This window comes from Arachis duranensis, chromosome 3 (assembly GCF_000817695.3).
Source record: "Arachis duranensis cultivar V14167 chromosome 3, aradu.V14167.gnm2.J7QH, whole genome shotgun sequence".
Classification (NCBI taxonomy): Eukaryota; Viridiplantae; Streptophyta; class Magnoliopsida; order Fabales; family Fabaceae; genus Arachis; species Arachis duranensis.
Window position 1 is genome coordinate 24,114,652 of NC_029774.3, and position 27,141 is coordinate 24,141,792.

General features: G+C 35.8%; 4 protein-coding genes across 4 annotated transcripts in view; 2 read left to right on the plus strand and 2 right to left on the minus strand.

Annotated features, from left to right (window-relative positions):
- LOC107478045 (protein AGENET DOMAIN (AGD)-CONTAINING P1) overlaps positions 1-869 on the plus strand; it is a gene marked incomplete in the record, with an annotated part of 1,290 nt that extends 421 nt beyond the window's left edge. Inside the window, 1 exon segment of the mRNA XM_016098167.3 lies at positions 14-869. Coding sequence (XP_015953653.1) covers positions 14-312 — 299 coding nt within the window.
- An 11,654-nt stretch (positions 870-12,523) lies between these two features.
- LOC107478178 (protein MAIN-LIKE 2-like) lies at positions 12,524-13,959 on the plus strand. The gene is made up of 2 exons (XM_016098323.3): positions 12,524-12,595; positions 13,171-13,959. The coding sequence occupies exons 1-2, from the start codon at positions 12,524-12,526 to the stop codon at positions 13,957-13,959; spliced, it is 861 nt and encodes a 286-aa protein (XP_015953809.1).
- Positions 13,960-16,061: 2,102 nt separating this feature from the next.
- On the minus strand, positions 16,062-17,885 carry LOC107478177 (uncharacterized). The gene has a single exon (XM_016098322.1). It carries the CDS (start codon positions 17,883-17,885, stop codon positions 16,062-16,064), a length of 1,824 nt encoding a protein of 607 aa, XP_015953808.1.
- A 5,744-nt stretch (positions 17,886-23,629) lies between these two features.
- On the minus strand, positions 23,630-26,719 carry LOC107478044 (transmembrane 9 superfamily member 12). The gene is made up of 2 exons (XM_016098166.3): positions 26,574-26,719; positions 23,630-26,068 (listed from the first exon to the last, which is right to left on the minus strand). Exon 2 carries the CDS (start codon positions 26,003-26,005, stop codon positions 24,029-24,031), a length of 1,977 nt encoding a protein of 658 aa, XP_015953652.1. The 5' UTR covers positions 26,006-26,068; positions 26,574-26,719; the 3' UTR covers positions 23,630-24,028.
- Between the last annotated feature and the right edge of the window lie 422 nt (positions 26,720-27,141).

Sequence of the window (27,141 nt, forward strand, 5' to 3'; positions counted from 1 at the left end):
GAAACGCTCTTTACGAGGGACATCCGCCCTTCCCCTCCGAAGGTATATTCCCGCGGCGAGTTCTCTCTCTACCAGGCAGTTGATGCCTTCGACAACGACGGTTGGTGGTCCGGCGAGATCACCGGCAGGCTTGGTCCTCACCATTACTATGTTTATTTCCGTACAACCAATGAAGAGATCGCTTATCCTTCTAATAAGATTAGGGTTCATCATGAGTGGGTTAACGGCGACTGGATTCTCTCCCAAAGAGAGCAACCACAGCCACAGCCGCTGCAGAATCAGCAACAACAGCTAGGTCAACAATTCAATTGACTGCGATCATCCACCGGTTAAGAATTCTTGGTAAATCAGATCTACTGAAGAAAAATACAGAAAGAAAAGGAAAGGAAAGGAAGTAGAATTTATATAAGTATCGTTAGTATTTGTTAATTTTTTAGGGTGTTCTTTTAAAGATTTTCGTTTATAGGTGAAGGACGGAACTGTTTCTTCGATTTGAAATCATGGACGGGAGAGTTTTTTTTTTATATAGTTTTACGTGGAAAAGAAAAAAAGGGGATTGAATTTCTAGGGTTCGGAATTTCGTTGAAGAGGCCTCATGTTCTCTTCTTCATGTGTCAAATTTGGTTCACTTTTGTTAATTAGGATCAATGTCTAGTGTTATATCGGGGTCTTTTTTTTTTTTTAATTGGGATTTTCGGATAGGTTGGAAAATTGTAAAGTGGGTTATTAGTTGACAGTTGATTGTTATTTGGATTAATAGAACAAGTGAGAAACTAATGGAACCTATCTCGGTTTCCAAATATATTGAATATCTTTAAAGTTTTAGTGTAAAAATTTATTTTGCTTATTGAATCTCTTGCCCCATTCAATACTATGTTAGATACCCTCTTAAATTTGGCTTAACACAGGCCCTAGTTTTCAATAGCAGCACCAATTTCTATTTGTAGCAATTTATAATGTTGTTCCTATTTTTGTTCTGTGTGTAATATAGTCAGAGTAAGAGAGTTAACTATTATATTGGCTATGTATGGATATATGAAGCTTGATATGATAATTAAACTTGTCGTTGGTTTAACTAAATTAGGTCTCCATCTTGTGTAGTTAGACTTTGTTAGAATTGGAAAAGAAGCTATGGAACTAATCAAACCAGATGTGATTTCGTTTCACATAATCATGATTGTATTGTACTGTTAATTCACAAGATCTTTCATGGGATTCTAAGATTTTGTTGGGTCCTGAACCTTGACTGGTCTTGGCTGCACTGTGCTCTTTGTTTTCTTTGTTCTTTCTTTTTGTACTTTGCTATAAGACAGAGCTCTATAAATGGTTTACTGTTGAAACTGAAACAGAAACCTAGAGACATACTTGTCTTTAATCATATCCAAATTTGCAGATTTTTTGGCTTCTGTCAATCAAAGGAACAGTATGATATATGGACTATGGTACTTATAATTGTATGATTGTTTTTTAGTTTTGGAAGTCATGTAAATCTTGACCTCTTCAAGTTTTGTTAATGCTTAAAGAGGAAGTTGCCAAATTCTTACATTGCAGTTATCTGTGGTGTATGTTTGTCTAGTTTCAACTTTATGGTTCTTATTCTCTGAGACACAGTTGGGTACTTGGATTTCTTCATGCTATGATTCAGACCTATCTAAAATTCAGGTTAATAGTTCAATCACAACCACCGCCCACTAAACATACTCAAAAGACAATGTAGTGAAAATTAAACTTGACATGTGGCGTATGAGTCATAACTCATAAGACATTGTTCTATATTAGTTTAGTTTAAATAAAGTAGCATTCCACTCAATTTTCTTTCATAATAAAGTGGTTTTCCTTTTGAACTACACATAGAATGTATTTTAAAATGAATCATTTTATTTTGGGATTTAGTTTAGTATAGAAACAAAGATTCTAAGGAATACAAGCATATCTCTCGTGTTATATTAGGATTCAAAAAGATCTAAGGGAAATTGGCGTTTTGGATTAACAATAACTCTCTTCATTATTATTTGTTTGTGATCCAGCTGTACACAGAGCTATTCTTTACCCCTTTTTAAGTTATGTTTTTATTCCACGACATAGTTAAGAATAAAAGCTTGGGAGCTAATCTATGTCAAGCCTTGATTGTGAGGCACTGTATTAATGTGCAAGCTTGTAATTATTATCCATTCAGAAGAGAAGAAATCTCTTAAATATTAGTTGTTAGAGTATACGCTCAAATTGATCTCCAACGAATTTTAGATAGAACATTGTAATTTTTAGTATATTTATATATCCATTAGATAAATTAATCTATTCGTGGCTTTCGACAAAATTTAAAATATGCATGCTGAACAAATAAGTATTCAGCAAATTTTATTATAAGATAATTAAGTTTAAAAAATATTATTATAAAATAGAGTTAATAGTTAAATTTATTTCTAAAAATTATCTCAATTTTTATTTTTGTCTTTAAAAGATTAAATTAGTCAAAATAATTTCTAAAGCAACTGCTTCTAGCAAGGACAGTTACTCAAATTAGATTCAATCATGGAATGAATTTTAACATCAAATAAACTTAGATATGAATTTAGCCAATTAATTTAGTTTTTATCTTTTTTTTGTTTAATTACCAAAAAACCTATCACTTAAATTAAATGGCCATGTCAGCAAGCATTAACTACGTACGAAGATTATGGAAGGACTAATGCGATCCAATATTTTTGAGAGAATATTTTGACTAATTTAATTTTTTGGAGACAAAAACAGAAATCGTAATATCTTTTTGGGATGAATTTAACTATTAATTTTTATAAAATAATCTAATATAAAGGAATCAATCCATTTTCAAGACTTCTAAAATAATAAAATTTACTATAAACCAAAATTTCTAAATCAAAATTCCTTAAAAGGACCAATTTAGTATATATTCTATTTGTTATGTACTTCTCCTTCGTGTATCCGGCATTGAAGCACAACATAGAATAGCTTGGACCGACTCAAAATAAATGCTGAAAAAAAATTTTTGCTATGTAGTAATGTAGAGAAAAGATCTAAATTGATCTTCATTAAATTTTAAATTAGATACTTTTTAGTTTTTAATAAATTTTTATTATTTTAAAAGTTTTGGAGAAGTACTCACATTAGACTAATTAGTCCATCTGTTGTTTTAAGGAGATTAATTTGTTATAGAATGATATTTTTTACTACAAAAAACAGTGTAATTATCGACGCCAAAAATTGACGGCCAAAATATTCGATGATATTTTTCAACGGTTAGTCGTCAATAAAATAAAAAAATAAATTAAAAATAAAATAGTAAAATCGACGACGGGTCGTCTATTATTTTAGCAACTTAGACCATCTTGCTACTACTGTCGCATTGTCATTTGTCAACAAAGAATGGGTTGAGATTTTTTTTCCTTCAAAATCGATAGAAACGTCGTCTATTTTAATATTTATTATATCGACGATTTTTGCCATCGATAAATTTAAACGGTGAAGATTTTTTCTTAAAATCAGATTAGTAGCTTAGATTTATTATATAAAATAGACAGCTACAATGTCAAAATTTTATCCATGTTAACTCTCCGCGTCCTTAGTTTCGCCCCAATTCACTTCCATTTACCTCAGAAGTTAACTCCAATTCACGCCTTCTCCATTTCACCTCTACCATTTCACCAACCCTCCCTCTCCGATGCCGCCGTGCCTCTTCGCTCTGCTGCCACCGTGTCGTTACTCTGCTGCTCCCGCACCCGTCATCGCCCCGTTGCACTCGTGCCGCCGTCCCTCCATCCCCTGTTTCAAATCGAAAACACGTCTTAGCATCTCCTTTTCCGTATGAATCTCCGGCAATTTATAATATGAACCATTACGAGTGCTAATTTAATTTGCAACACATGATTTCACAGTTCTATTTGTCTTGCAACATTGAATAAGATTCAGTTTTCCTTTTCTCTTTACTTTTCTATGTTGTTTTCCTTGTTTTGTGAAATGTGATTCCGAATTTCTGATTTTCGAATGGAGTTCTCTTCGGTTCATAATTTAAGCTTACATGTGAGCTTCGCCTTCTTTTCTGCTCTGCAAATTGTTGATTTCTTTTTTTTCTTTTGATCTCTAATTTTTCTGTTAACTGTAACTTGTGAGTGTGCGATTTCAGTTAATATCTTCAGCGTTTTAGAGATGTCAATTATCGGAGAAGATATGCAGACTTTCAGTGATTCTCGCTCGATCTTCGTCTTTCTCTCTTTGAGTCTCAAGTAATGAGCACAAACCTTTACTATTAGCGTGATTTTTAATTTCTAATTGTTCCTTTCTTTAAGTTTTAGGTTTAATTACTTTGTAAGTCCCTATAGTTTCACCAAATTTTTAATTAGGTCCTTATACTTTTTTTCTTTTCAATTGGGTCCATGTACGTTAATTTTTTTTCAATTAAGTCCCTGTTAACGTTTAACATCACAAAAAATGTTAGTGAGTTGTGAAATAACTTATTTACCCCTGTCTTTCTACTATAAACACTCCATGTTTCTAACTTGTTTGAGGTTTCTCTTCTTCCCTGTTTTCCATTTCCAATTTTCATCCTCCACAGACTTATGGCTCAAAGTCAAGGAATCTCTTTTATTCTCTCTTTGGGAAGCTGTGTTTCAAGGAGTCCAACCCGAAGGAAAGAAGATATCTGTGTTTATGTGGAGAGGCAGTAACCGTCCACCGTTCATCAACCGTTTCTGACCATGGTAGGAAGTATATTACTTGTGGGAAGATACCAAGATGCAACTTTTTTGGGTGGATTGATAATTTTGAGTGGATTGAGGATGATGACGGTGCAAAGAATGGGTGGGCAAAGAAAAAGGAAAGGAGGGTTCACTGTTTTTGTGGTGACAGTCTAAGTCTTTAAATTTCAGGAACAACAAAGATTCCTAATAGAAGATTTATTTCTTGCCCTAATAGAAGATGCAAATTTTTTGAGTGGGTTGATGAAGTTGGTGCAAGAAGCAATGTGTCTGCTGCTACTGTTGGAGTTGTTGAAACATAAAATTATGCTAAGTTTGAGGGTGAAATGAGGAAATTAAATGCACAAAAGAGAAAGATAGAGAGACTAAACGTGGAGATGGAGAGATTGATTATTGAAGCCAGAGAAATAGATACTTGTGTGGGTAGATTATGTGATGAGTTCAATATTCTCCAAGAACAAGTTGAGAGATTGGATGACAATATGAAAATTCAATGTAAAATGCAATATATGCTATTTATATTTTTGCTAGTCTTAATAATTGGAATGTGGTTTACAAGAGTTTAAAGTTATCTGTGTTATGTAATTTTAATATAAGAGATTTGATGGCTTCAATCCAATTACTGCTATTTATGTTTCATAACCCTTATAGCTATCAATATCTTCAGATTCATAACCCTTAGAAATTTCTCCAACTTCAACATCATCCCCAACAGCGGCATCATCACAGCAGCACCAACACCAGCAGCTTGAGCATTGTCATGTTCATTTAACGGGCCATCAAACCTCCCAAAAACATTTGCAAATCCACCATCATTCCCATCTTCAACATCAAATCCAAAATGATCCTCGTGATCTCCATCATCAGCACTATCATCAAATCTATCCTCCTCACTAGATGCCTCAGATTCACCTTCAACTTCTACTTCTACGAAAACACTGCCACTGTACTCAGCTTCCGTTGGCACATAATCCTTATCATTTGAACATATCTCAACACCATTACCTTTCCTGTAGCCATCAACAACATACACCGAGCAATGCTTAATAGTCTATGACACTAATAACCTACCCATTTTTATGGCATCTCCATCACTCATCAACTCTCTAAGACTCGAACTCAATTGACATCCTGATTCACAATACCATATCTTAGCATATCCTTTGTACCCTAACTTCTACAACTCACTAACTATTTCTTGCAAACTCCATTCATCGAGGTCAAAATGCATCTCTTCCAACACCCTTCTCCCCAAATATTCTAGCACATTCTCTATATCATGAAACTTGCCACCATGATGTATGTCTATGGTAAATTTCGAATTCTCCATCACTACATTAATAAAAACATAAACAAATTTCATTTAAAACAGCATCATCATAGCAACAACAATCAAGAATCAAGAATCAAGAATAAACAAAATTTATCATCAGCAAATAACAAAACAATCCAGAAATAAATATTGTAAACAAAATTCCTGTACATAAATATTCATATTGTAAACCCTAAATAAACCATTAAATCAAAACAATGCAGAAATCTATTCAACAAATACATAATCAACCAATGCTATATTTTTAAACAAAACAAAATTAGCATAAACATCAATTTTTAAAACTGAAAAAGAAGAGGCTTTTTTTGTCACCTGTTTGCAGACAGTTCGAGTACAGGGAGATGGAGCAGAGGCACAACGTGGGGACGGGAGGCCAAGCGCTACGAGGCTCGGTACGGTGTGGCATGGCGACGTCAGGCGAGGGGCTTCACCGCGAGGGACAGCGACGGATTGGACGGAGAAACGGCGAAGACCTCCGAACAGAACAAACCAAAGGAGACCAGCGCAGAGGGAAGGATGCGACGGAGTAGACCACCAAGCGTCCGTTGCAGATGACGCCAGACACGAACACAGACGACGAGACACAGGAGACGCAGGGGACAATCCTCGCGATCTCCAGAGAGCAACCTAGGGTTTTTTTTCTTTGCGATGAAATGAAAGGGGTGCTTTTGGTATTTTGGAAAATTACATTTTTGTTCAGCTAGCCACTCCAACCAAATGACAAGAATATTTATTTTTTACCAAGAATATTCTGTTATCTTAAACGTTATACTCACGGCAGGAATTTAATTGAAAAAAAATTAACTTACAGGGACCCAATTGAAAAGAAAAAAAGTATAGAGACCTAACTGAAAATTCGGTGAAATTATAGGAACCTGCAGAGTAATTAAACCTAATTTTTATTGATGCTTGTAAAACAGATGGAATTCTTTCCATCAAAACCACGACTAAGTTTTTAATGTTCTTGTCATGGTTAGTTTTGCTTCAATTTCACTAAATCTATCAAAACACACGTCAAGCGAAAATTGGAAAAGAGATAGCTATTTTTTTATCTGTGTCATTATCAAAGGTAATATGCAAGCCTTCTGTATAAGCCTCCGACCAAAACTGTTTTACTCTTAGGTATGTGTTGTTTGAACTCCTCAATTTTCATCAACCATGTGGATAAGGTGCTATTTTAATTGTTTTACATCGTGGCTTAACATTGAAATAGATTCCAATTATTTAATAGCATTACTGTGTTGAATATATTTGTGCTACTTTTAGTTTATGCTGCGATGTGCCGGTGCTGCCATCTTGGTTTATGTAGTTTTTCTCCTTGAAAATCCATATTTGCTTGTCCTTGGGAACTCCAGGTCTGATGTATACAGCTTTGGAGTAATCTCAACTCAATTCAGGTATTGCTTTCATGCTTATGTAAACCTTGAAAGTATCTTGAAAAAAAATAGATACTCAAACTAGAATGATAGACATCACATGAATTGTGTATCACTTTGGGTGCATATAGATTAATTGTTCGTCTAGGAACATTGCAGGTGATTGGAGCCGTGGGATTCATGGATCAACGACTTGAAATTCCAAAAGATGTTGATGAGAGCTGCTGGCATCTCTTTGTTGAACAACTATTTTATTTCTCATCCAAAAGAAATAGTATTATAACTTACAACTTCATCTGTTTCTACCAGTGATCCAGCTTCCCGTCCAACATTCCGGGAACTACTCGAGAAGCTTAGAGAGCTGCAAAGACGGTATGCCATTCAGTTCCTTTTTGTACCGGTGCTGCCATCTTGTGACTCTATTACTTCAATTTATCTTTTTGCAGGAAATGTTCAATGCTTTAATCAACTAGTCCATGTTCTTATTACTAGCCCATGTTAAACAATGTTTTGACTTTTGTAGAAACACCAAGTGACGATGGATGGACAGAGGAACTGAATCTCTATATAGTTACTACTGCAGTTTATGGTGGAATGTGCATGGGGGTATTAACTGTGCTTGGAGACTTGATGATGGGTCCATTTGGCACAGGAGCTGAGATCATGCTTTGTGAGTTGTCTGAGGCATTAGAGAAGGAACATGACCTCTGAACTTGGCTTTTAGGAACTAGTTGTTGGGAACAAGGAGTATGACCACAATTCAATCAATCATGTGTCAAATAATTTGTTATTATTATTATATTAAAATGTTAATATAATAAGGTCTTTGATTAAATTTAGAGATTTATTATTGTGATAGTGATCATAATATTGAGAGATAAATCCTTTATAATTTAATCTAAATTGTTCTTGGTCATAGGATTATTAAAAAGGACATTAATAATCCGAAAAGATCAATATATATATATATATATATATAGATGGTGCATATAGAGATATGGCCATTGAATTGACTCACTTTGAGAATTCCTAATGGTTATAATTACTGTATATTTGTCAATAGGATACTCTCAAGATGAACATAGTAATAGATTTTCCTTTGACCTGCGACTATCATAGTAATTAATAACGTATTTATTATACTTTGATTCCGGACACCTAATACCCTAGGGTGCTAGTTGAATGGATATTGGGTATGATTTAAATACTTGTAAAATTAATGATTAGCCAATAAGGAATCTATCAACTCTCGGTAAAGAGTTTGAGTTCTATGATTATAATAACTGAGATGAATAAAACTTTGACCAAGGGGATTGAATGAATGAAGAAATGAATTTCTTAGGTCATTCGCAATTCATTATAATAATGGTAACAAGTTAGAGTTTGACAATTAAACCATACTCTAAGAGTTAACCAAGAGCTGAAAAGATGGAAGGAATTATACTTTGGGCTTGTCTGGGTGAGCTTCTAAGAAAAGATCTTTTTTCGAGTTATCTTTTTTTAAAAGATCTTATAGAGAAGTAAAAGTAATTTTATGTTTGGATATCTCATGTAAAAAGGTCTTTTTATCTATCAATTATGTTTGGGTATAACAATATAAAAGTACTTTTTTGTTTATTTATTACATGAAAAACATCTTTTTTTAAGGAAAAAAGATCTTTTAAAAAAAGATGTAAATTACAGCTTCTCAAAAAAGATCTTTTTTTGATTTTACTAGTGCTTTTACTTTTACTACTAGAAATTTGCCAAACACGTTAAAAAATAAAAAAAGATCTTTTTTCATTGAAAAAAGATCTTTTTTTAACAAAATAATGGCGCTCAAACATGCACTTTGTTCTTCTAAGGTTCTTAGTAAAAATATATTACTCCATACTATCGGGTCGTTGAGGAGTGTTGCTAGACGCCAACCTTGATTAGTAAATTTAGTATGACTAATTTACTACCCGCTTAGTATTGAACCTATGGGGTCACACACTAACGAGTGTTCTAATCTTTGCTCTAAAATTATTTAATTATTATTTTGATTTGATCAAATAAATAATTATATTAATTCAAATGAAATATTATTATATTCTTTGCTAGCACCAAGAATATAATAATAGTATGATAATTGAGAATATTAAATGAGATTTGAGAATAATTAGTTATTCTATTTCTAAATTTGGATGAGATCCTAACTGATTTTGTTTTAAATTAAGTTATGATATGATTCATAAATTTGAATGATTCATATTTAGAATTTGAAAATATGGTTTAAATTTGAATTGAGAATCAAATTTAAAATTAGTAACAAATCTCATACTATATATATATGTGTGTCAAGAGTAGAGGAAATAAGTGAGAGTAAAACACAATAATTTTATTCCTTTACATCTACACACATAAACGTATGTGAGCCTGATTCTTGGAGAAGAATTTTATGGCATGCAAAGAGTTGCAAGAGGTTTTTCAATTTAGATCAGATATCCATTGGTCAAAGAGTTGACAGCAAAGGTTGGTCTCGATGTGGATACGCATAGCGCTTTCGTACTATCGAAGGAGAAAATTGATTTTTACTAGCATACACAGGTATTTAGATCTGATCTACTATATATTTATTATTGAAATAAAGTTTAAGTACAAAATAGATCTTTAAGGATTACTTTCTTTTCTTCCGCTGCGTGTTATGAACACATGGTTATCCTTCACTAGTTTCTTTCTTCATTGGCAACTAGCTTACACTTAGTTTAGTTAGTTGCCCTTCTTGTAATAACAATTGATTTCACTAGTTTATGTATTTGGAAATTTGGATTTGGTTTGTAGGTTTTGATGCCTATACCGAAGCCAACAGGTAATGCAGGACCCAATCCTTATAAAATGTAAGTATTTTCGATTATTATTATTAGGGATCTTGTGTTTTGTGTTTTGTAATAATTAAAATTTTGAAAAATACCGAGAGATTGTATAATTGAGGAGACGTTGGAATTTTATTGATGTATGAACTGAGCTGATGTGAACAATGTGCTAGTGAGTGGACTTAAAAATCTTGTGAACTATGAATATAATGCCATTGATATTGTGCCAAGTTCTCTCTGGTGTCCCCATCTCCATTACAAAGAAAAGCCCAGAGAAGAGGTGGTTCTGATTTTTTGTTTTAATCTGCACATCATTTCAAGTTGAAAGAGAAAGTACTTAATCCCATGGCTTCTGGTGGTAAACCGGAAAAGTACGGAGGTTTCGATGATCGAAGTAAAGCTAGCAATGTGTTTAAGATAGTTCTGATACAGGAACTTATCAAGTTTATCTAATTATTCTAGTTATTAATTGGATCATATGAGTTCATGGATACAGAACAACAAAGACTTTTTGAAATAAAAGCTTTTTACTTCAATGATTCCAAGGTTTATTTTAAACTGCAAATAGATAGCCATTTTTTGCACTTTTTTTTTATTGCAATTTGAAATTTTCGTATACCAGTACTTGCATTATAGGGTATATCATTTGTATTATTAGTGGATTGCAATTTGAATTAGTTATTTATTTTATCTTGAATTTTTATGTTAGAAAATTATTTATTATCTTATCTAATATTTAGAATAAATTTGATCTCTATATTTTAAAGTTTATTTGTCTCGTTATCTAATATTCAGTATAAATTTATATTTATATTTAAAAGTATATTTGTATTAATTATCTGTTATTTTCATATGGAAAAAACTAAAAAAATTAGTTATTAAAATCGACGGTATCATTGTCGATTTTTAAATTTAATATAGATAAAAATCGACAACATTGTTATCGATTTTTAATTTAAAATAGACAAAAAAAATAGACGATGGTGTTATCGGTAATTTAATAATTAAATCGACAGCTAATTTATTAATTTTAATAAATTAAATATTGACACATGTATCGTCGATTTTAAATAATATTATCGACAGTTTCTGGTGTTGCTTTTTTTAAGTATGTAAAAATTTTAATTCTATATTATCAACACAATGTTTGTCGATTTTATTGAAAGCTTATTGATAATTCGAGAAGCCGTTGATTTTATTAGATCACGTTTTAAAGCGATGGCTATTGCCATCGATTTTACCGTCGATTTTTAATATTATCAACGGTTTTACCGTTGATTTGGCCGTCGATTATATTAGTATTTTTTGTAATTTTTATATCTAATTGTTTTATAATAAATTTTGTTGTAATTTATTTATACCACACACATATTACAAATTTTCTGAAGTAAATATAAAATTGTTTCAAAACGAATTTTAAATTTGATACTATAATCCTTAACAATTTTAAATTTTTATTATTATGGAAATCATTGATAATTACTCTCGTCAAAGGAATTGGTCCCTCTATTGCTTTCATAAAAATATTTAATGCGCATGTTGAACAAATAAGGCCCTATAAAACAATTAGGCCTCAAAAGAAATTATAAGACGAATTAATCTCTCTTTAACACGACAGAAAAATTCATTCGATTGACATGAATAATAGTTTAATCGCTGATTATTTTGATGAATAATTATTTTTTTTTCTGATGGATAATTAAAACTTATATTCATAGTTGTTAGACACATAAAAATATACAAAATTAATAGGATAAAAAACCTAATTGAGCCAAAGGGAGCTCATTTTTACGAAAATCAGCCAAATCAAAATTTGATACTTCAATCCACCAGAAGTCATTTTTATATAATTCGAATCAATAGGATTCGAATTAGTTTTTCATGTAATTCGAGTTGAATCAATTCGAATTACTTCCAAGATATTCTCCTATGTAATTCGAATCAATAAGATTCGAATTATCAAATAAAATTCCTTAGTAATTCGAAACGAGTAGGTTCGAATTATAATATTGTAGTTCGAAATAAGTTAATTCGAATTACATTGAGAACGACACATGAGTGGGGTTCGAATCATATTGATTCGAATTACTAGGGCTTTGTGAACATGAGTAATTCGAATCTAGTTGATTCGAATTACAAGGGTTTCGGCTATATAAGGAGTTCGAACCAAGTTCATTCGAATCACTTAGTCATTCTCATACCCCACCAAATCCCAGAGAAAACGACCAACATTCGGGCCGAGTAAGACAAGGGAGGCATATTCAGGGGATGGGGGACGATCCGGGGAGGCTTTATCGTTTGGATGGAGTTGCTCATATCGCCGGGGTGATCAACGACGAGGTTAGTGGTTTATGATGTTGCGCTGTTGATAGTGTTTTTTGTTAGTGGTTTATGGTAGTGATTGTTGAAAGCAGTTTGTGATAGTGGTATTTGATAGTGGTTTTTTGTAATGGTTTATGTAACATTTAGTGGTTTAGGATAGTGGATTAGGATAGTGGTGTAGGCAAGTGGTTTTTTTTAATGGTTTTTTATAGCGGTTTATGTTAGTGTTAGCGGTTTAAGGTAGTGGTTTAGGCCAGTGGTTTTTGTTAGTGGTTTTTTTATTGTGTTTTGTTAGCGGTTTTTGTTAATGGTTTGTGGATAGTGGTTTTAGTGACGGTTAGTGGTTTAAGGTTGTGGTTTATGATAGAGGTGTATGCTAGTGGTTTTTGTTAATGGTTTTACTTGTTAGTGATTGTTGTATTTGTTGATGGTTTTTGCACGTGGTTCATGTTAGTGGTTTGTGTATACAATGTTGGTTGCCTATTTCATGTATCTTGTGTTGCACCATTTATTTTTTGGTTCTTTACGAAATAAATTGTATATCTTAATGGTTTGTGGATCTGTTCTAATTATGCGGTTTATGTACTGGCCAGCCTCGTCGTTGCATATCCAGCGTTAGGCGGCAGCAGGGGATGCGTCTTGATGAGAGGTACGTTCCGTACTTGCAGATGGCCGGATTGTACCATCTTGCGAGACTGAACGACAGATGGTTTCGACTAGACGAGCCCCTAGTCAGCGCATTCGTCGAGAGGTGGCGGCCTGAGACGCACACCTTCCACATGCCGTTCGGGGAGTGCACCATCACGCTTCAGGACGTTGTATACCAGCTGGAGTTGCCAGTGGACGGACATTACGTCAGTGGTTGCTTGACGGACTTCCACCTGTACATTGAGGGTGGGAGGCCAGCTTGGCAGTGGTTCTATGAGTTGCTCGGGGTTTTACCTCCCGAGAACCAGGTTCAGAAATTCGCAGTCAACTGCACCTGGTTCCAGGAGACATTTGGAGAGTGTCCCGACGGGGCTGATGAGGAGACAGTTAGGCGCTTTGCCCGTGCCTATATCATGATGTTATTGGGCACGCAGCTGTTTGCCGACAAGTCCGGCAATTGTATACACATCAGATGGCTACCGTATGTTGCTCGGCTTGAGGAGATGGGTGGCTATAGTTGGGGGTCGGCGGCACTAGCATGGTTGTATCGGTGCATGTGCCGAGTCGCCAACAGACATGTCGTGAAGTTAGCTGGGCCTTTACAGTTACTGCAGTCTTGGATCTTCTGGAGGTTTCCTTCATTTAGGCCTACTGGGTATGATGAGATTAGCTGGCCCCTTTCCTTTCCTCGAAGGACGGGAGAGGAGGTGACCGTTGGTTTCCGGCGCACTTAGCTGACTGGCATCTTCACTGGCAGGAGCGTGCGGAGCACATTTTACAGTTCAACATCGTGCCCGACCCCGGTCCTTCTCATGATTTCTTGACATGGTGGCATCAGCACGGAAAGAGGTTCCTGTCGCCGGAGATGTTATTGGGGGATCCGAGAGGTATTCCTATTCCGGATGAGGCGACGCAGAGGGTGCAGGGCGAGTTCCAGATATGGCCCGGGTCGACGATGTTCCTGACAGACGTCGTACTGAGAGGAGAGCACAGGTCGGGACACGTCGTAGCCAGCGTGAGTGGAATTGGGTTGATCATGCTATGGATGACGTCGAGGATGCAGTTAGGGGTGGCGGGAGACGACGTGGTCGTGGAGGCAGGAGGAGGGGTGCTGCTGCTAGAGAGGGTGCCCATCAGGCTGGGGGGGATGTAGCTGGAGGAGGTGCTGCAGTGGGGGTTGATAGGCCCCATCAGGGGGGGCATGATGGTGAGTGGTATGGATCTGGCATGGGAGATCCGACGAGTCACACTGAGGCTGGGCTTGGGGGTGGACCACTTGGAGATTATTTCGTCGGTGTTCCCGGTGACGATCAGACCCTTCAGGAGAGTACTCCATGGGTGAGTCCGGGCTCCATGTTTCCAGACTTCCTTGCTAGTGATGGCATTGTCGCCGAGTTCGGTGGACCGCATTTCCTTGAGGATATCCGGACCATTATGCAGGAGGATGAGGCTGCACGAGGACGGGTTCACACGACCCCGACACAGGCACCTCTAGATGTAGATCTGAATGAGCCTGCCACGGTTCCTCCTGCGCATACTTTTGCCCTGGGTGGGACGCCAGCATCAGCCCATACTCTGGGGTCACATTCAGTTGCCGGCTCGTCATCATCCAGATCCGTGCATGTTCCGCCCAGGACCCCGACCGACGCAGTTCCGGATGACAGCGATGACTCGATTGAGGATGAGGAGCCACTTATACGTAGGGGTTACAGGACACGGGTGCCACGCCGATGTGGCACGGGGTCGCACCTATTTAGATGATTTATGGATTGTGGTGTATGTCGTGTTATTATGTTTATATTATGTACCTTCTTTGTTGGTTATCAGTGTTATGTAATGTACTTTGATGTTATGTACTTTGATGTTATGTTATGTACTTTGATGTTATGTACTTCGATGTTATCTTATGTTATGTACTTTGGTGTTATGTTAAATATTATCAGTCATCCCACCAGATACTGTAGTTTGTTTTAGTCACTAAATTCCAAAATTAGAAAGACATTCAACATACATATGTGGTACGAATTACAAGTTTCAACACTTATAGAATACAACTTAGTTCCACGTAGAACAATGGTCGCTAACTGAAATAAAATACATCTGCTGATATAGCAAGAAATATAAACAGACAAACCATATCTCCTAATAATTCCCAGCATTCCCGCTGGGTCCTGCGGCTTGTGGACAACTACGACGGGTGTGTCCTGGCTGCCTGCAGAGGCCACATCTCTTTGGCCGGTTCGGATCTGCATCATCCATGTTGGTGCGAATGCGGTGGACCTTGGACGACCCTCCCTCGCACGCCTCATGTTCGGATCCGGTATAACGGTAGGCCCGGCATATGGTGGCCAGAAACCCTCCGGAATGGGTGGTGTAAATCCCATCTGATAGACACCGAAAACGGAACTAAGGCGATAGACCTGGTGGACGTAAGGCTACCATGTCAGACGTGAATAAGCACAACAGGCCAGGGCGTGAGGACACGGGAAATGAAGTGCTTGGAAGTATCCACAATCACAAGTCTTTGACCCTAATGATACCCTGTACGTACCTAGTGAGAATGAACCTGTCGGAGTCGTCTCAGCCACGGTGTACTTCGAGTTATCCCTGTCATAAACAGTCACCGTGAAGCACCTGGCAGTCTTCAGGTTGGCCTCGATACACTTTACTAGGTATTGACTGAACTGTTGTCCAGTACCCATCTGAGCCTCGGCCTCCCTACCCTTACGCACGAATAGCTCAGCCAGCCTTCCGTATGTGGCCTTAACCAGCGAGCAAACAGGGAGGTTCCTTACCCCCTTTAGGATTGAATTGACACACTTTGATATATTGGTCGTCATGTGACCGAATCTCCGGCCCTCATCACAGTACTGTGTCCACAAAGAGTACTCAATTCGGTTCGCCCAGTCACACATTGCCGGATTCTCAGAGCGCAGGATGTCGAACTAGTAGTCAAACTCCACCTCGGTCTCGCATATGCGGCGTTCACAAGAAGCCTCCGGGCATCTTTGCCCTTGAAGGTGAGGGCGAAATTCGCTACAACGTGTCGAATGCAGAATGCCCGGTATGCAGACGGAGGTAGCCATCCCCCATCAGGTGCTTCAAGTGCTGCCTTGATGCCGTTATGCCTATCTGAAATAACTAACAGACTCGGCTGAGGTGTCACGTGCTGTCGGAGGTGGGAGAGAAAGAAGGACCATGACTCAGCAATCTCACCCTCAACTAGTGCGAATGCCACATGGAGTATGTTGGAATTCCCGTCCTGTGCAATCGCCACGAGCAACGTTCCCCCATACTTGCCATATAGATAGGTGCCGTCAATACTCATCAACGGCTTGCAAAGCCGAAATGCTTCGATACAAGGGGGAAAAGCCCAGAACATCCTATGAAAATAAGCCTGAGACTCATCCACATGTCCACCAACTCGAACAGGGCATGTCCTGAGGACTGCTACAGTGCCATGCATAGTCAACTGAACTCCTAAGACCCACCGAGGGAGCTCGTTGTACGACTCATCCCAGTCCCCGTAGATGATTGCTACCGCCTTCTGCTTGGCCATCCACACCCTCCGGTAGGTAGGCCTGAAGCCAAAATGTGCTGCCGTTGCATTTAGAAGCACCTTGATGTTGACGGATGCGTCAGCCCTAACCATTGGCATGATGAATGTCGCTATCACGTGGTAGTCCAAGCTCCTATGGTCGCTGGAGATGGAGGTGGCGAGACAGGTATGCGGCCCGTTGTACCGCTTGACTTCCCAGATGCCCCTGCGCTGTCGGAGGCTCAGCCTAATCAACCATGTGTACCCATTCCCAAATTCAGAACACTTTCCCACGTACCGGCGATAGTCAGACTCAACCACCTTGTACTGTACCCCTTGGCGGATGCTATACGTCTTGACACTCAACAGCGCCTCGTCTTTATCCTGGAACTGTTGACCAACCTGGAACTCTGTTATACCGGCAGACCCGTCGGTATCTCTAGCGCCAAATCCAGCTAGCTGCCCAATATGTCCGTCCTGCCTCATGGCATCCAGATCCAACGATGAAAAATGGGGTGGGTACTGATTGGTGCCAGAACTAGAACCACCAGTAGGCATAATCGGATCACTCGCTCCAACATCATCACCGCTTTCATCAGCGATAATATCCGGCTCGACTTCATCATCATCTGCATCATCACACAATGCCTCACCAACACCAGCCGGAGGAGGACACTGTACTTCAGTCGGATGATGTTCATCATATCCAACGGCGTCTCCAACATTGCCGGCGAGATCAACAGCAAACGATGGGGAGGCGGCAGGTTGGACCGCTGCCTCATACACTGGAACGGAGGAAGAAGCAACCGCAGGTCTCGAGCTCGAACCGGCCGCCGTGGCTATAGTGTTGGCATTCTGGTTCGACCCACCAGAGCTAGATACCACGTCGACGAACTTAGCCAACAGCTCCGGTGTCCTCACCTCCGGAAACTGCCTACGAGAAAGAAACATGACCTGCAAGTCCTCATCACTCCCGATCGTGAAACAATCATACTTCACCGTATCGTGGAGCACCGTGATTGGAATGCGATAGAAAAACTTCTTAACTCTCTTCACTCCTTCCAGACCAAGTTTGCCAAGCACAGAGCTCGCGAGACCATCGTAACTGGTGGCGGGGCTCATGATAATACATAGAGGATCCTTATCCGTGAACTTCACCCCAGACCGAGTTTTTCTCTTAATCGATCCTCTGTGGTGTACTAGCACTAGAAAACTATCCTCACTAGCCAGCTCACCTTTTTGTTGAGCACAACATGAGTTCACAACATATATATAGAGCTCCGCTTCCCACTAATTCGAATCAACTCCATTATCGCACCATATATACATAATTCGAATTAACTAAATTCGAATTATCCTCTATACGTAATTCGAGTCAATATGTCTCGAACTATACCTAGCGTCACACTTTCAAAGTAATTCGAATTGATATTGTTCGAATTACTATTCTCTAATTCGAAACTATTTGTTTCGAATTACTTGGATTGCATTAGTTCATGTAATTCGAGTTTACTCAATTCGAACTACATTCAAGTTTAATTCGAATCATATCAGTTCGAATTATATAAAAATTTCGTTTTGGTTGAATGCTGTATCGAAATTCATTTTGGCGGATTTAGGTTAAGCTTCTCCTTCCTTGGCTCAATTAGGTTTTTTACCCAAATTAATAATATTATTTTTTATTATCTATGTGAAGAGAATTTTACTTAATAAAGTATAATAAATGGAATTAAATTAGTAAGATAAAAAAAATATTAAAAATTTAAGTTTGCGGAAAAGAAAACTTGACTTTGTTGTACGAATGAAATGACACATAAATATTTAAGTTTTATATAAAATTGTCATGTCATTCATTATAATAACATAAAAAAAATATCTATTTTAAAACTACATTTATATTTGTACGGAGAATAGTATATATAATCAATCTAACATTAATTCCATAATTTTATATATTAAATTATCTTATTCTATAAAAAATAAAAATCTATCTATTATAATATATAAAAGAAGAGTTTAAAATAGTGTTAGAGTGAATAAATGACACATAAACTTTTAAATTTTGTATAAAATTGTCATATCATCCATTACAATAACATAAAAAAAATATCTATCTTAGAACTACATTTATATTACCATAAAAAATAACATATATACAATCAACCCAACATTAATCTCATAATTTTACACACTAAATTATCTTATTTTACAAAAAAAAATAGAGTATAAAAACTGTTAATTCATATAATTATCTAAATTCTAATATTATCTATTATAATATATAAAAGAAGAGTTTAAAGTAGTGTTATAGTGAATGAATGACAAATAAACTTTTAAATTTCGTATGAAATTATCATGTCATCCATTGAAATAACATAAAAAAATTATATCTATCTTAGAATTAAACTACATTTATATTACCATAAAAAATAACATATATACAATCAACCCAACATTAATCTCATAATTTTACACACTAAATTATCTTATTTTACAAAAAAAAAAAATAGAGTATAAAAATGTTAATTCGTATAATTATCTAAATTCTAATATTGCATATCATATTTGGAGAGTGAATTTTATTTTATGAAAATTTATTTATTTGTTTATCTATCAATTTATGTATAATATATTAAAAAAAATAAATAATGACACAATGAACTCTCGATTATTAGATAACTTCTAATATTGCTAGATAAATATTTTAGAAAACTTTTCTTTTTATAACTTTTCTATTATTAGATAATCACTTTTTATTATTAGATAATCATTTTTTATTCTTTTTATGTAGTATTTTTTTATCAAATGAATGATTTTATTGATTTATTCTAATATTGATTTTCCATTAGCTTCTTGGCTGCATTGACAATTTCAGTGCATGGGGTCGTTTTATGCTCAAAGACTTGCAAGTTATGCGCCAACCAAATCTTTCACAAGGTGATTGCAGCAAGGTTCCGTCGCCGTTTTCCACCACATCGAGCTATTATCTCCCTCCACCATTTCTATAACATTGTAGTATTTTTAAATAAGCCAAAATTATCAATTTCTCTCCATACTTGTTCAACTTGAAGACAATGAATTAAATAATGAATAATTGATTCTGATTCGTTTATGCATCTAGGGCACTGGAGATTCACATTGCAAAATCTGGACTGCAACTTGAGTTTAACAGGGAGTCCTCTGTAAATTGCTTTCCACAAAAATACCTTCATCTTTGCTGGGGAATGTAAGGACCAGATCGATTGCCACGCATCTTTTCGCTTGAAGACCTTCGAAAGGAACTCTACTGGCGAATGAAAAAATTGGAATGCAATTTGGTAACTTGAGACTTGAGTTCACTTTGTAAGTACCACTTCTGTCCTTTGTCCAAATCAGTTTATCTTTTTGCTCTGTTCTTTGGGTCTGGAGAATCTGCTGAGTTATATTGGGAAAAAAACTATCGTTAATAAGCTATATATTCTAATTACCATCTGGAGTAATTGGTTCACTCAGTGTAGGTTATGATTAGGATTAATTAATTGGGGTCTTTGAATCTTTTCTCTGTTATCACCCCAACTCTCTTCAAAGATGGGGATCATACTGCTACTCCCCACTTGCTATTTTAGACCTTTTTCAATAACTTTTCTGTCTTCTAGCATACTTTTCTAGGCCTATGATGGGTTGTTACCTGACAGGGCTTTCAGGAAATTGGAAAAGGAAAAATATCTACTTTTAAAGACTCTGTAAATCAGAGAATTTGTCCTAGAGAGTAACTGCCAGCCTTGTTTGCCTAGCATAGCAACGTTGAAAGCTTTGAGGTTTTTGAATCCTAATCCGCATGCTTTTTGTCTCGACATACAATGTCCCAACTTAGCCATTGCAACTTCTTTTCATTATCTCTTTGACCCCATCAAACCAGCATCATCTTCTTTTGAATATTCTCTAGGAGAGATTCCAGCATCTTAAAACAGTTTAATGTGTAAATAGGAATTGCAGTCTCCACTGCCTTCATCAGCACTTCCCTCCCGCTCACTGACAATAGTGATCTCTTCCATAAGCTCAATTTCTTTGCAGCCTTATCTTCTATGTATGTAAACATTTTTATTTTGATCTTGACATAATTACAGGTAGATCCAGGTATTTATCTTGTATTCCAACGTGTGGAACCTGAAGGAGTTGTGAAAGCTCAGTACGGATCTGCTGAGGAGTATTTTGACTAAAAAAGACTGAAGACTTGTTCAGGTTAATAATCTAACCACTTACTCTGCTATAATCTTGTAGGATTTGCATTAAGCTCTGACATGTCTGAGCATTTGCTTTACTAAAGAGGATAGAGTTGTCTACGAAAAAGAGATGACTGACTGAAGACTTGTTCAAGCTAACAATCTGGCTGTTTACTCTATTATAGTCTTATAGGATTTGCATTAAGATCTAGCATGTATGAGCATTTGCTTTACTAAAGATGATAAAATCGTCTGCAAAAAAGAGATGATTGATTGTAAGACACTTCTGGTTTAATTTAAGTCCAAAAAATTGTTGTCTCTGTTCTTCTCTATGCAGCAGATGAGATAAACTCTCTGCACAGACTAGGAATAGATAGGAAAAAAGAGGAACTCTTTGTCAGAGTCTCCTTGTTGGTTTAAACAAGCCATGAGAGCGTCCTTCTACAGTAACAGAGTAAGAAACCGTCGTAACACATTCCTTCAACCAGTCAATCTATTTTTTTACAAAAACCCAGCCTCTTCATAACCTCCCACACAAAACTCCATTCAATCCAGTTATAGGCCTTGTTCATATCAAGTTTAAGAGCTAAGTCATACTCACCATACTTCTTAGTCTTCAAATAATGCATGTATTCATGGGATATTAAAATGTTATCATTAATTAACCGCCCCTTGATAAATGCACTTTGATTACCACTAATTACTTTATCCATCATTTCTTGCATCCTATGCACCAGAATTTTGGCTATTATTTTGTAGTGTTTGCCCTTTTTTTTAATTTTTTTTTACTCTTTACTTTTATATAAGTTATTCTATGTCTTTAATAGCAATGTGATTCCTCTTCAATAGATATAAATACAATAATAAAATTGAATTTATTTTCTCTTTTTATTCTCACTTTTATTCATGTTTATTATATAAATTCACATCACTTTACATGTGTTCTTTACCTCCTCTTACTTAATCTTATGTCTCTACTATTTTTTCTCTATCCTTAATAATATTTTGTACAATTATTTGAAAATTTTAGTTGGTGAAAATGGTTTTATATTTTAATTTGATAAACAATTTGTTCATTATGTGTTAGATGATGAACTCCTAAAATACTATGATGTATGATGTTTTTACAATATTTTTTAAGTTTTTATTTTTGATCTAATTGTGTTTATCAATTATATATTATCTTTATTATTATATATCATATTTTTTTAATAATTTATATTTTTTAATATTATTCAATTGTAATAATAATGTTAAAAATACATAATGTCATGAACTCATGATTCATGAAAAAATGGATGTTATTTTTTATGGAAAAGTCTAGGGGATCAGCAGTTTTGTTGAATTTTGGCCAGCATGTAACCAGCAGAGGAAGGTGAGTCATTGGATGAAATCTCATACCAATCTCACACCATCAAATCATCATTGATAGCTAATTGATGGCTAACAATCACAAAAATTGCTGCCCCCTAGCATTGCTCATTTTTTATTATTGAAACATTATATTCATCTTTTCATTACATATAATAACTTCATTCTTGCAGTATAGTATTCAAGTTTGTTATACATATATATTAAATAATAAGCTCCTTCAAACACTAAAACGTATAATAACTTCAGAATTTTATTTAGATTTAACATTAATTTTTAAGTTTTTTATTTAATAATTTTTTAAATATATAAATTAATTCATTTTAATTCTGCGCAACACGCGGATTTAAATATAGTTACATAAATATATGACATGTGAGATGATATATGACAATAGCATATCATGTGTTATCAATAACATATCAATCAATTATTTTGTGAAACCTTACATTAATCTATCATGTTATTATATCATGTGGTACTCAACATAAGATGTGATTATCTAATTAATAAAAAAAACTCATTTAATACTATTGTATTTTAGAATTAATTTGTGACGTCTAGTTTTTTAAAGACTAAATTTTACTAGACTATTTTGATTATGAAAAATAATTGAGAATCTTATTTTATCCTCTTACTAATCTTCCAAACTTTTAAATAAAGAAAATTTTGATTTTTTTTTATCTTTTCTTATGTTTTAAAAAATAACATATATTTAAATTTGTTACTTTTTTTTAAGTATTAGCAGAATGAATTAAGACTCTTAATCATCATTATTGTTTGATTGTTAAATTATATTTGTTCATATAAATACAACAGATGTTAACCATTGTCGTTGAACAAGTTAATTGTATTCTTGCTTTCCCATATTGTGTTAATTCTTAATTGATTTCAAGAGTTCTTAATTGTGGAGAAAAGATGTCATATTAAAATTATTTCAATAATTGCATTTTTATATAATTAATATAAAAATAATAATATCATATTTTGAATTTTTAGCTAATTGTATGAAGAATGTTACTTTATTTGATATTTAGGAGGTTGGGGTCAATTTGCTCAAGTCATAGACATTTTGAAACGATTATTTTCTGCTTATATTTATAAGCTTTAAATTACCATAAAGGAAATATTAGTTATTTTATAACTTAGAATTATCAACGTATGATCATCCATTTAAGCCTTCCATCTCTTAGATAGCCTTCATCGGATGAAATGACGAATTCAGTTGTTTAATGAAAAGTTACTTGTTAATATAAATATCCCTTCCAAAATATAATGTCATTTTCCCTATGCTGAATCAAAAGAAAATAATATTAAACAGCCGAAGGCAGAGTGAACAGAAAATCACAATGAAATCTGGCACAGGATCCATCTCATAAACTATCTTCAGTATTGTCGCGGGATGATAGTCTCAGGCTCTCAGCAGTTACAAATTCCTGAATCGGCTTAACCGAAGTACATGAAACATAATGTGTTCCAAGTTCCAACACTCGATGAATACATGAATGAACAAAATCACTTAAGGACACCGGTATAAGGGAGCAAACTTCAGATATTAGAATATATTATGTAAGAATGCAATCAAGTAAGCATATATTGCCCCCCAACTCATCTGCAATCATCCCTACAAAATGAACTCAACAGTATAACGACTGATCTTTCGCGTGGTAGATGGAGATTGCGGAAATAACCTCAATCTATCTTTACGGACGAGAACAAGTAATGCACAAAGTAGAATGACATAAGGAAGCCAATGGTCCCGGTGGCCAACATAATCGCCACCGCCATGAGTAGTGAATAGCCAAGGTAAAGTGTAGCTGAGACTGGTCCGCTCAAACTCTGCAGGTCAAAAACCAAGTAGTTAATTGAGTACAAGAAGACATATAGTGAAACAGAACCCGAAGCAAAGAATGCCTTCCACCACCACTGCCAATCTTCCACACACAGGTGCATATAGGTGAGGACAACCGATACTTCTGCACACACGATAACCAGCAGTAGAAGAACAACCAGCAGGAAACCAAATACATAATAGAACCTCCCAAGCCAGATACTGGAAAGGATAAAGAAAAGCTCAATAAAGAGGGTTCCAAATGGAAGAGTTCCGGCACCAAGAACCAGAAGCCATGATGGATATTTACGGGCGGGAATTTCCCTTGGAATTTGATTAGTACGCACAGGATATTCGATTGCCTCTGCTCTTGTCCCCATAAATCCTCCAATCATGGTAAGTGGTACTGAAATACAGAACCAAAGAAAGAACAGCTCAAAATACAACGAAATGGGAATCGCACCAGTACTGCTGCTCCCCCACAAAATAAAATTCAGTACTGTAAGAATGATGAAAGCAATTCCGGGAAAGAAACAAGCTGCAGACCAGGAAACAGATCTCCATCCTTCCGAGGTTCCCTTAATGGTCCTCCAGAGCCGAACACTAACATACCCGGCAGCAATCCCAAGGATAAGAAATAAAACAATCATTCCTGTTAGTAACATACCGCGGGAGGCTGGTGACATAAAACCAAGGGCTGCAAAAACAATGGTCACACCACCCATTCCAAGAATTTGAACTCCATCTCCAACCATGACACACAGAAGCTTTGAGCAATTAGGCTCCCTGAAAACATCTCCCACAACAAGTTTCCATCCTGAGAGCTCCTCATTCATCTGAGCTTGTGCCTCTTTATCAAGTTCCTCATACCTTGTCAAGTCCCTTCGCACAGTCCTCAAGAAAATAACAAAGACAATACCAGCAAGGAAAAAGATAACCATAAGCGAATTCATGATTGAAAACCAATGAACTCTGGAACCTTCCATCTTCAAGTAAGCATCCCAACGGGACGGCCATCTTATATCACTTTTCACGAATTCAACCTCATATGTGAATGATATCCTTTCTTGCTCTCTTATTACTTGATACTTTTCAAGCTCACTTGGGCAGGTTATAGGATTGGTATTATCATACATGTGGAGTTTTGTCATGACATCAGGATCATACTTAATACTGCAAGGGGAAACCTGAAAGCCAACTATTTCATATCCAGATGCTTTCTTCTTCTCAGATTCGGAAATAACCCCCAATCCTTCCTCTCCGGTCCCTATAATCTCAGCATTGCTTCCTTCATATTCATGAACCAAAATTGTAAACTTCAGGTGGTTGATGATGTAGTCATCATTGCTACCAGGGGGTGTATACCCAACGGGGAACCCTGTCCACTGGATCTTAACCCCATTTTGAACAGCAAACCGCATAACCGGGAGGTTATCAAGGATCATATTCACTTGGTACAGATCCCGAGTTCTCTGTTTAAGTAGCTTAACCTCATGCTCATTCAGAGGGGTTGTTGTACAGAGGTAGATTGTCTCATTAACATTCATTTGGAACCGGTAGGGCGAGTTATCAATCTGATCCCCCATAAGGAGCTCTCCGAGATTCTCAGCACTCTTCTTTATGCCGCCAAGCGGCTTGCAGTATGGAAGGCTGTAGTAGCTGAATGGAAGCTCAGTTTCAATCGAGGTCAGCGAATTCACTTTGGCGTATATTTTATCTCCATTTACATATGTGTGCATGTAACTTCCAGGCAGATAGAAACCATTGCTAAGCTGAGCAGCAAAGACAACCATGGAAACGAAAACCCAGCAGATCAACGGCTTTCTTACAAACCCCATTTCCTTCAACCCTTTTTCCGTGAGTCTATGCTAACTCGAACACTGATGTGTCCAAATTCCAATCTACAAAATAAGGCATAGCGGTTTCAAAACTAAAACCCAAAGGTTTTGAAATCAGATCAATTACGAAAAAGCCAGAACCAGATCGCAAAAGTAAACTATTGGTTCTACTGCATCTCATAATTTACTATCACAATCAAAGTCGAGAAAGGGGAACAATAACATTCACTCATGAATGTCAACAGTAGCATAAATAGTAAGTTCAAAATAATTAAATAAATAAAAGATAATCAAAAAAAGAAAGAAAACTACTTAACACAGACAAACAAGAAATTGAATCCAAAAGACTGCCACACAGATCGAAAATTTCTTGAAATGAAAAGCTAAATAAGTAACCCCAACACCGACATCACAAGCAGTGAAACAAGAAAAGGACTCAAAAATTCAACGGGGAACTAGAACGCAAACGAAGAAGTCAAGATACGGCGTCGTTTGCTGGTAAGAGCTGCAATTGCAAAAGCAAAAGTAGATAAGAGTATGAGAGTGAAGGAAAGGGGCGAAAACTCACCTTCGAATCTGACGATGAAGCGATCTGAACTCAACGCACCAGATCGTTCTGGTGTAGAAAGCATTCGATATTCGGTTTGCGTTCCTCCGTACCTCACTATATGAGACCGCTACCTTAAATTACATTTTCCACCCTTCAGATCTTAGTCAATTGCACTTTGTAATTTGGTTTCCGCATTTTAATTTTACATATTCTTTTTGGGTAAATTACAGTCAAAAATAATTTTAAAAGATACGAACTATCAATAAATTTTAAAAAAATAAAAAACGTGATAAAAATAATTAAATATTTAAAATATATTTTAATACAATTTTAAAAACTAAATTTTGATATAATTTTTGTAAACATTATTAAAAAAATTAGCATTATAATTTAAGAATTTTATATCAAATGAAATTTAAAAAAAAATTATCGTAAATGACCAAGTCTTTTTTTTTGGAAAATAAAAAGTATATGTACATTTTTTAAATACTTATGTAAATATTGTCACAAAAAATTCGGATTAAATAAGTTATTTATAAAATATAAAAAATTTTACTATTTATAAAAATCTAATATTTATTAGTTA

Bases quoted from the DNA above. Each gene is read 5' to 3' on its own strand.
- LOC107478178 (XM_016098323.3), top strand. From the start codon at position 12,524: ATGGGGGACGATCCGGGGAGGCTTTATCGTTTGGATGGAGTTGCTCAT. The intron at 12,596-13,170 runs GTTAGTGGTTTA...TGTACTGGCCAG, and splicing joins CCGGGGTGATCAACGACGAG to CCTCGTCGTTGCATATCCAG.
- LOC107478177 (XM_016098322.1), bottom strand. From the start codon at position 17,885: ATGAGCCCCGCCACCAGTTACGATGGTCTCGCGAGCTCTGTGCTTGGC.
- LOC107478044 (XM_016098166.3), bottom strand. From the start codon at position 26,005: ATGGGGTTTGTAAGAAAGCCGTTGATCTGCTGGGTTTTCGTTTCCATG.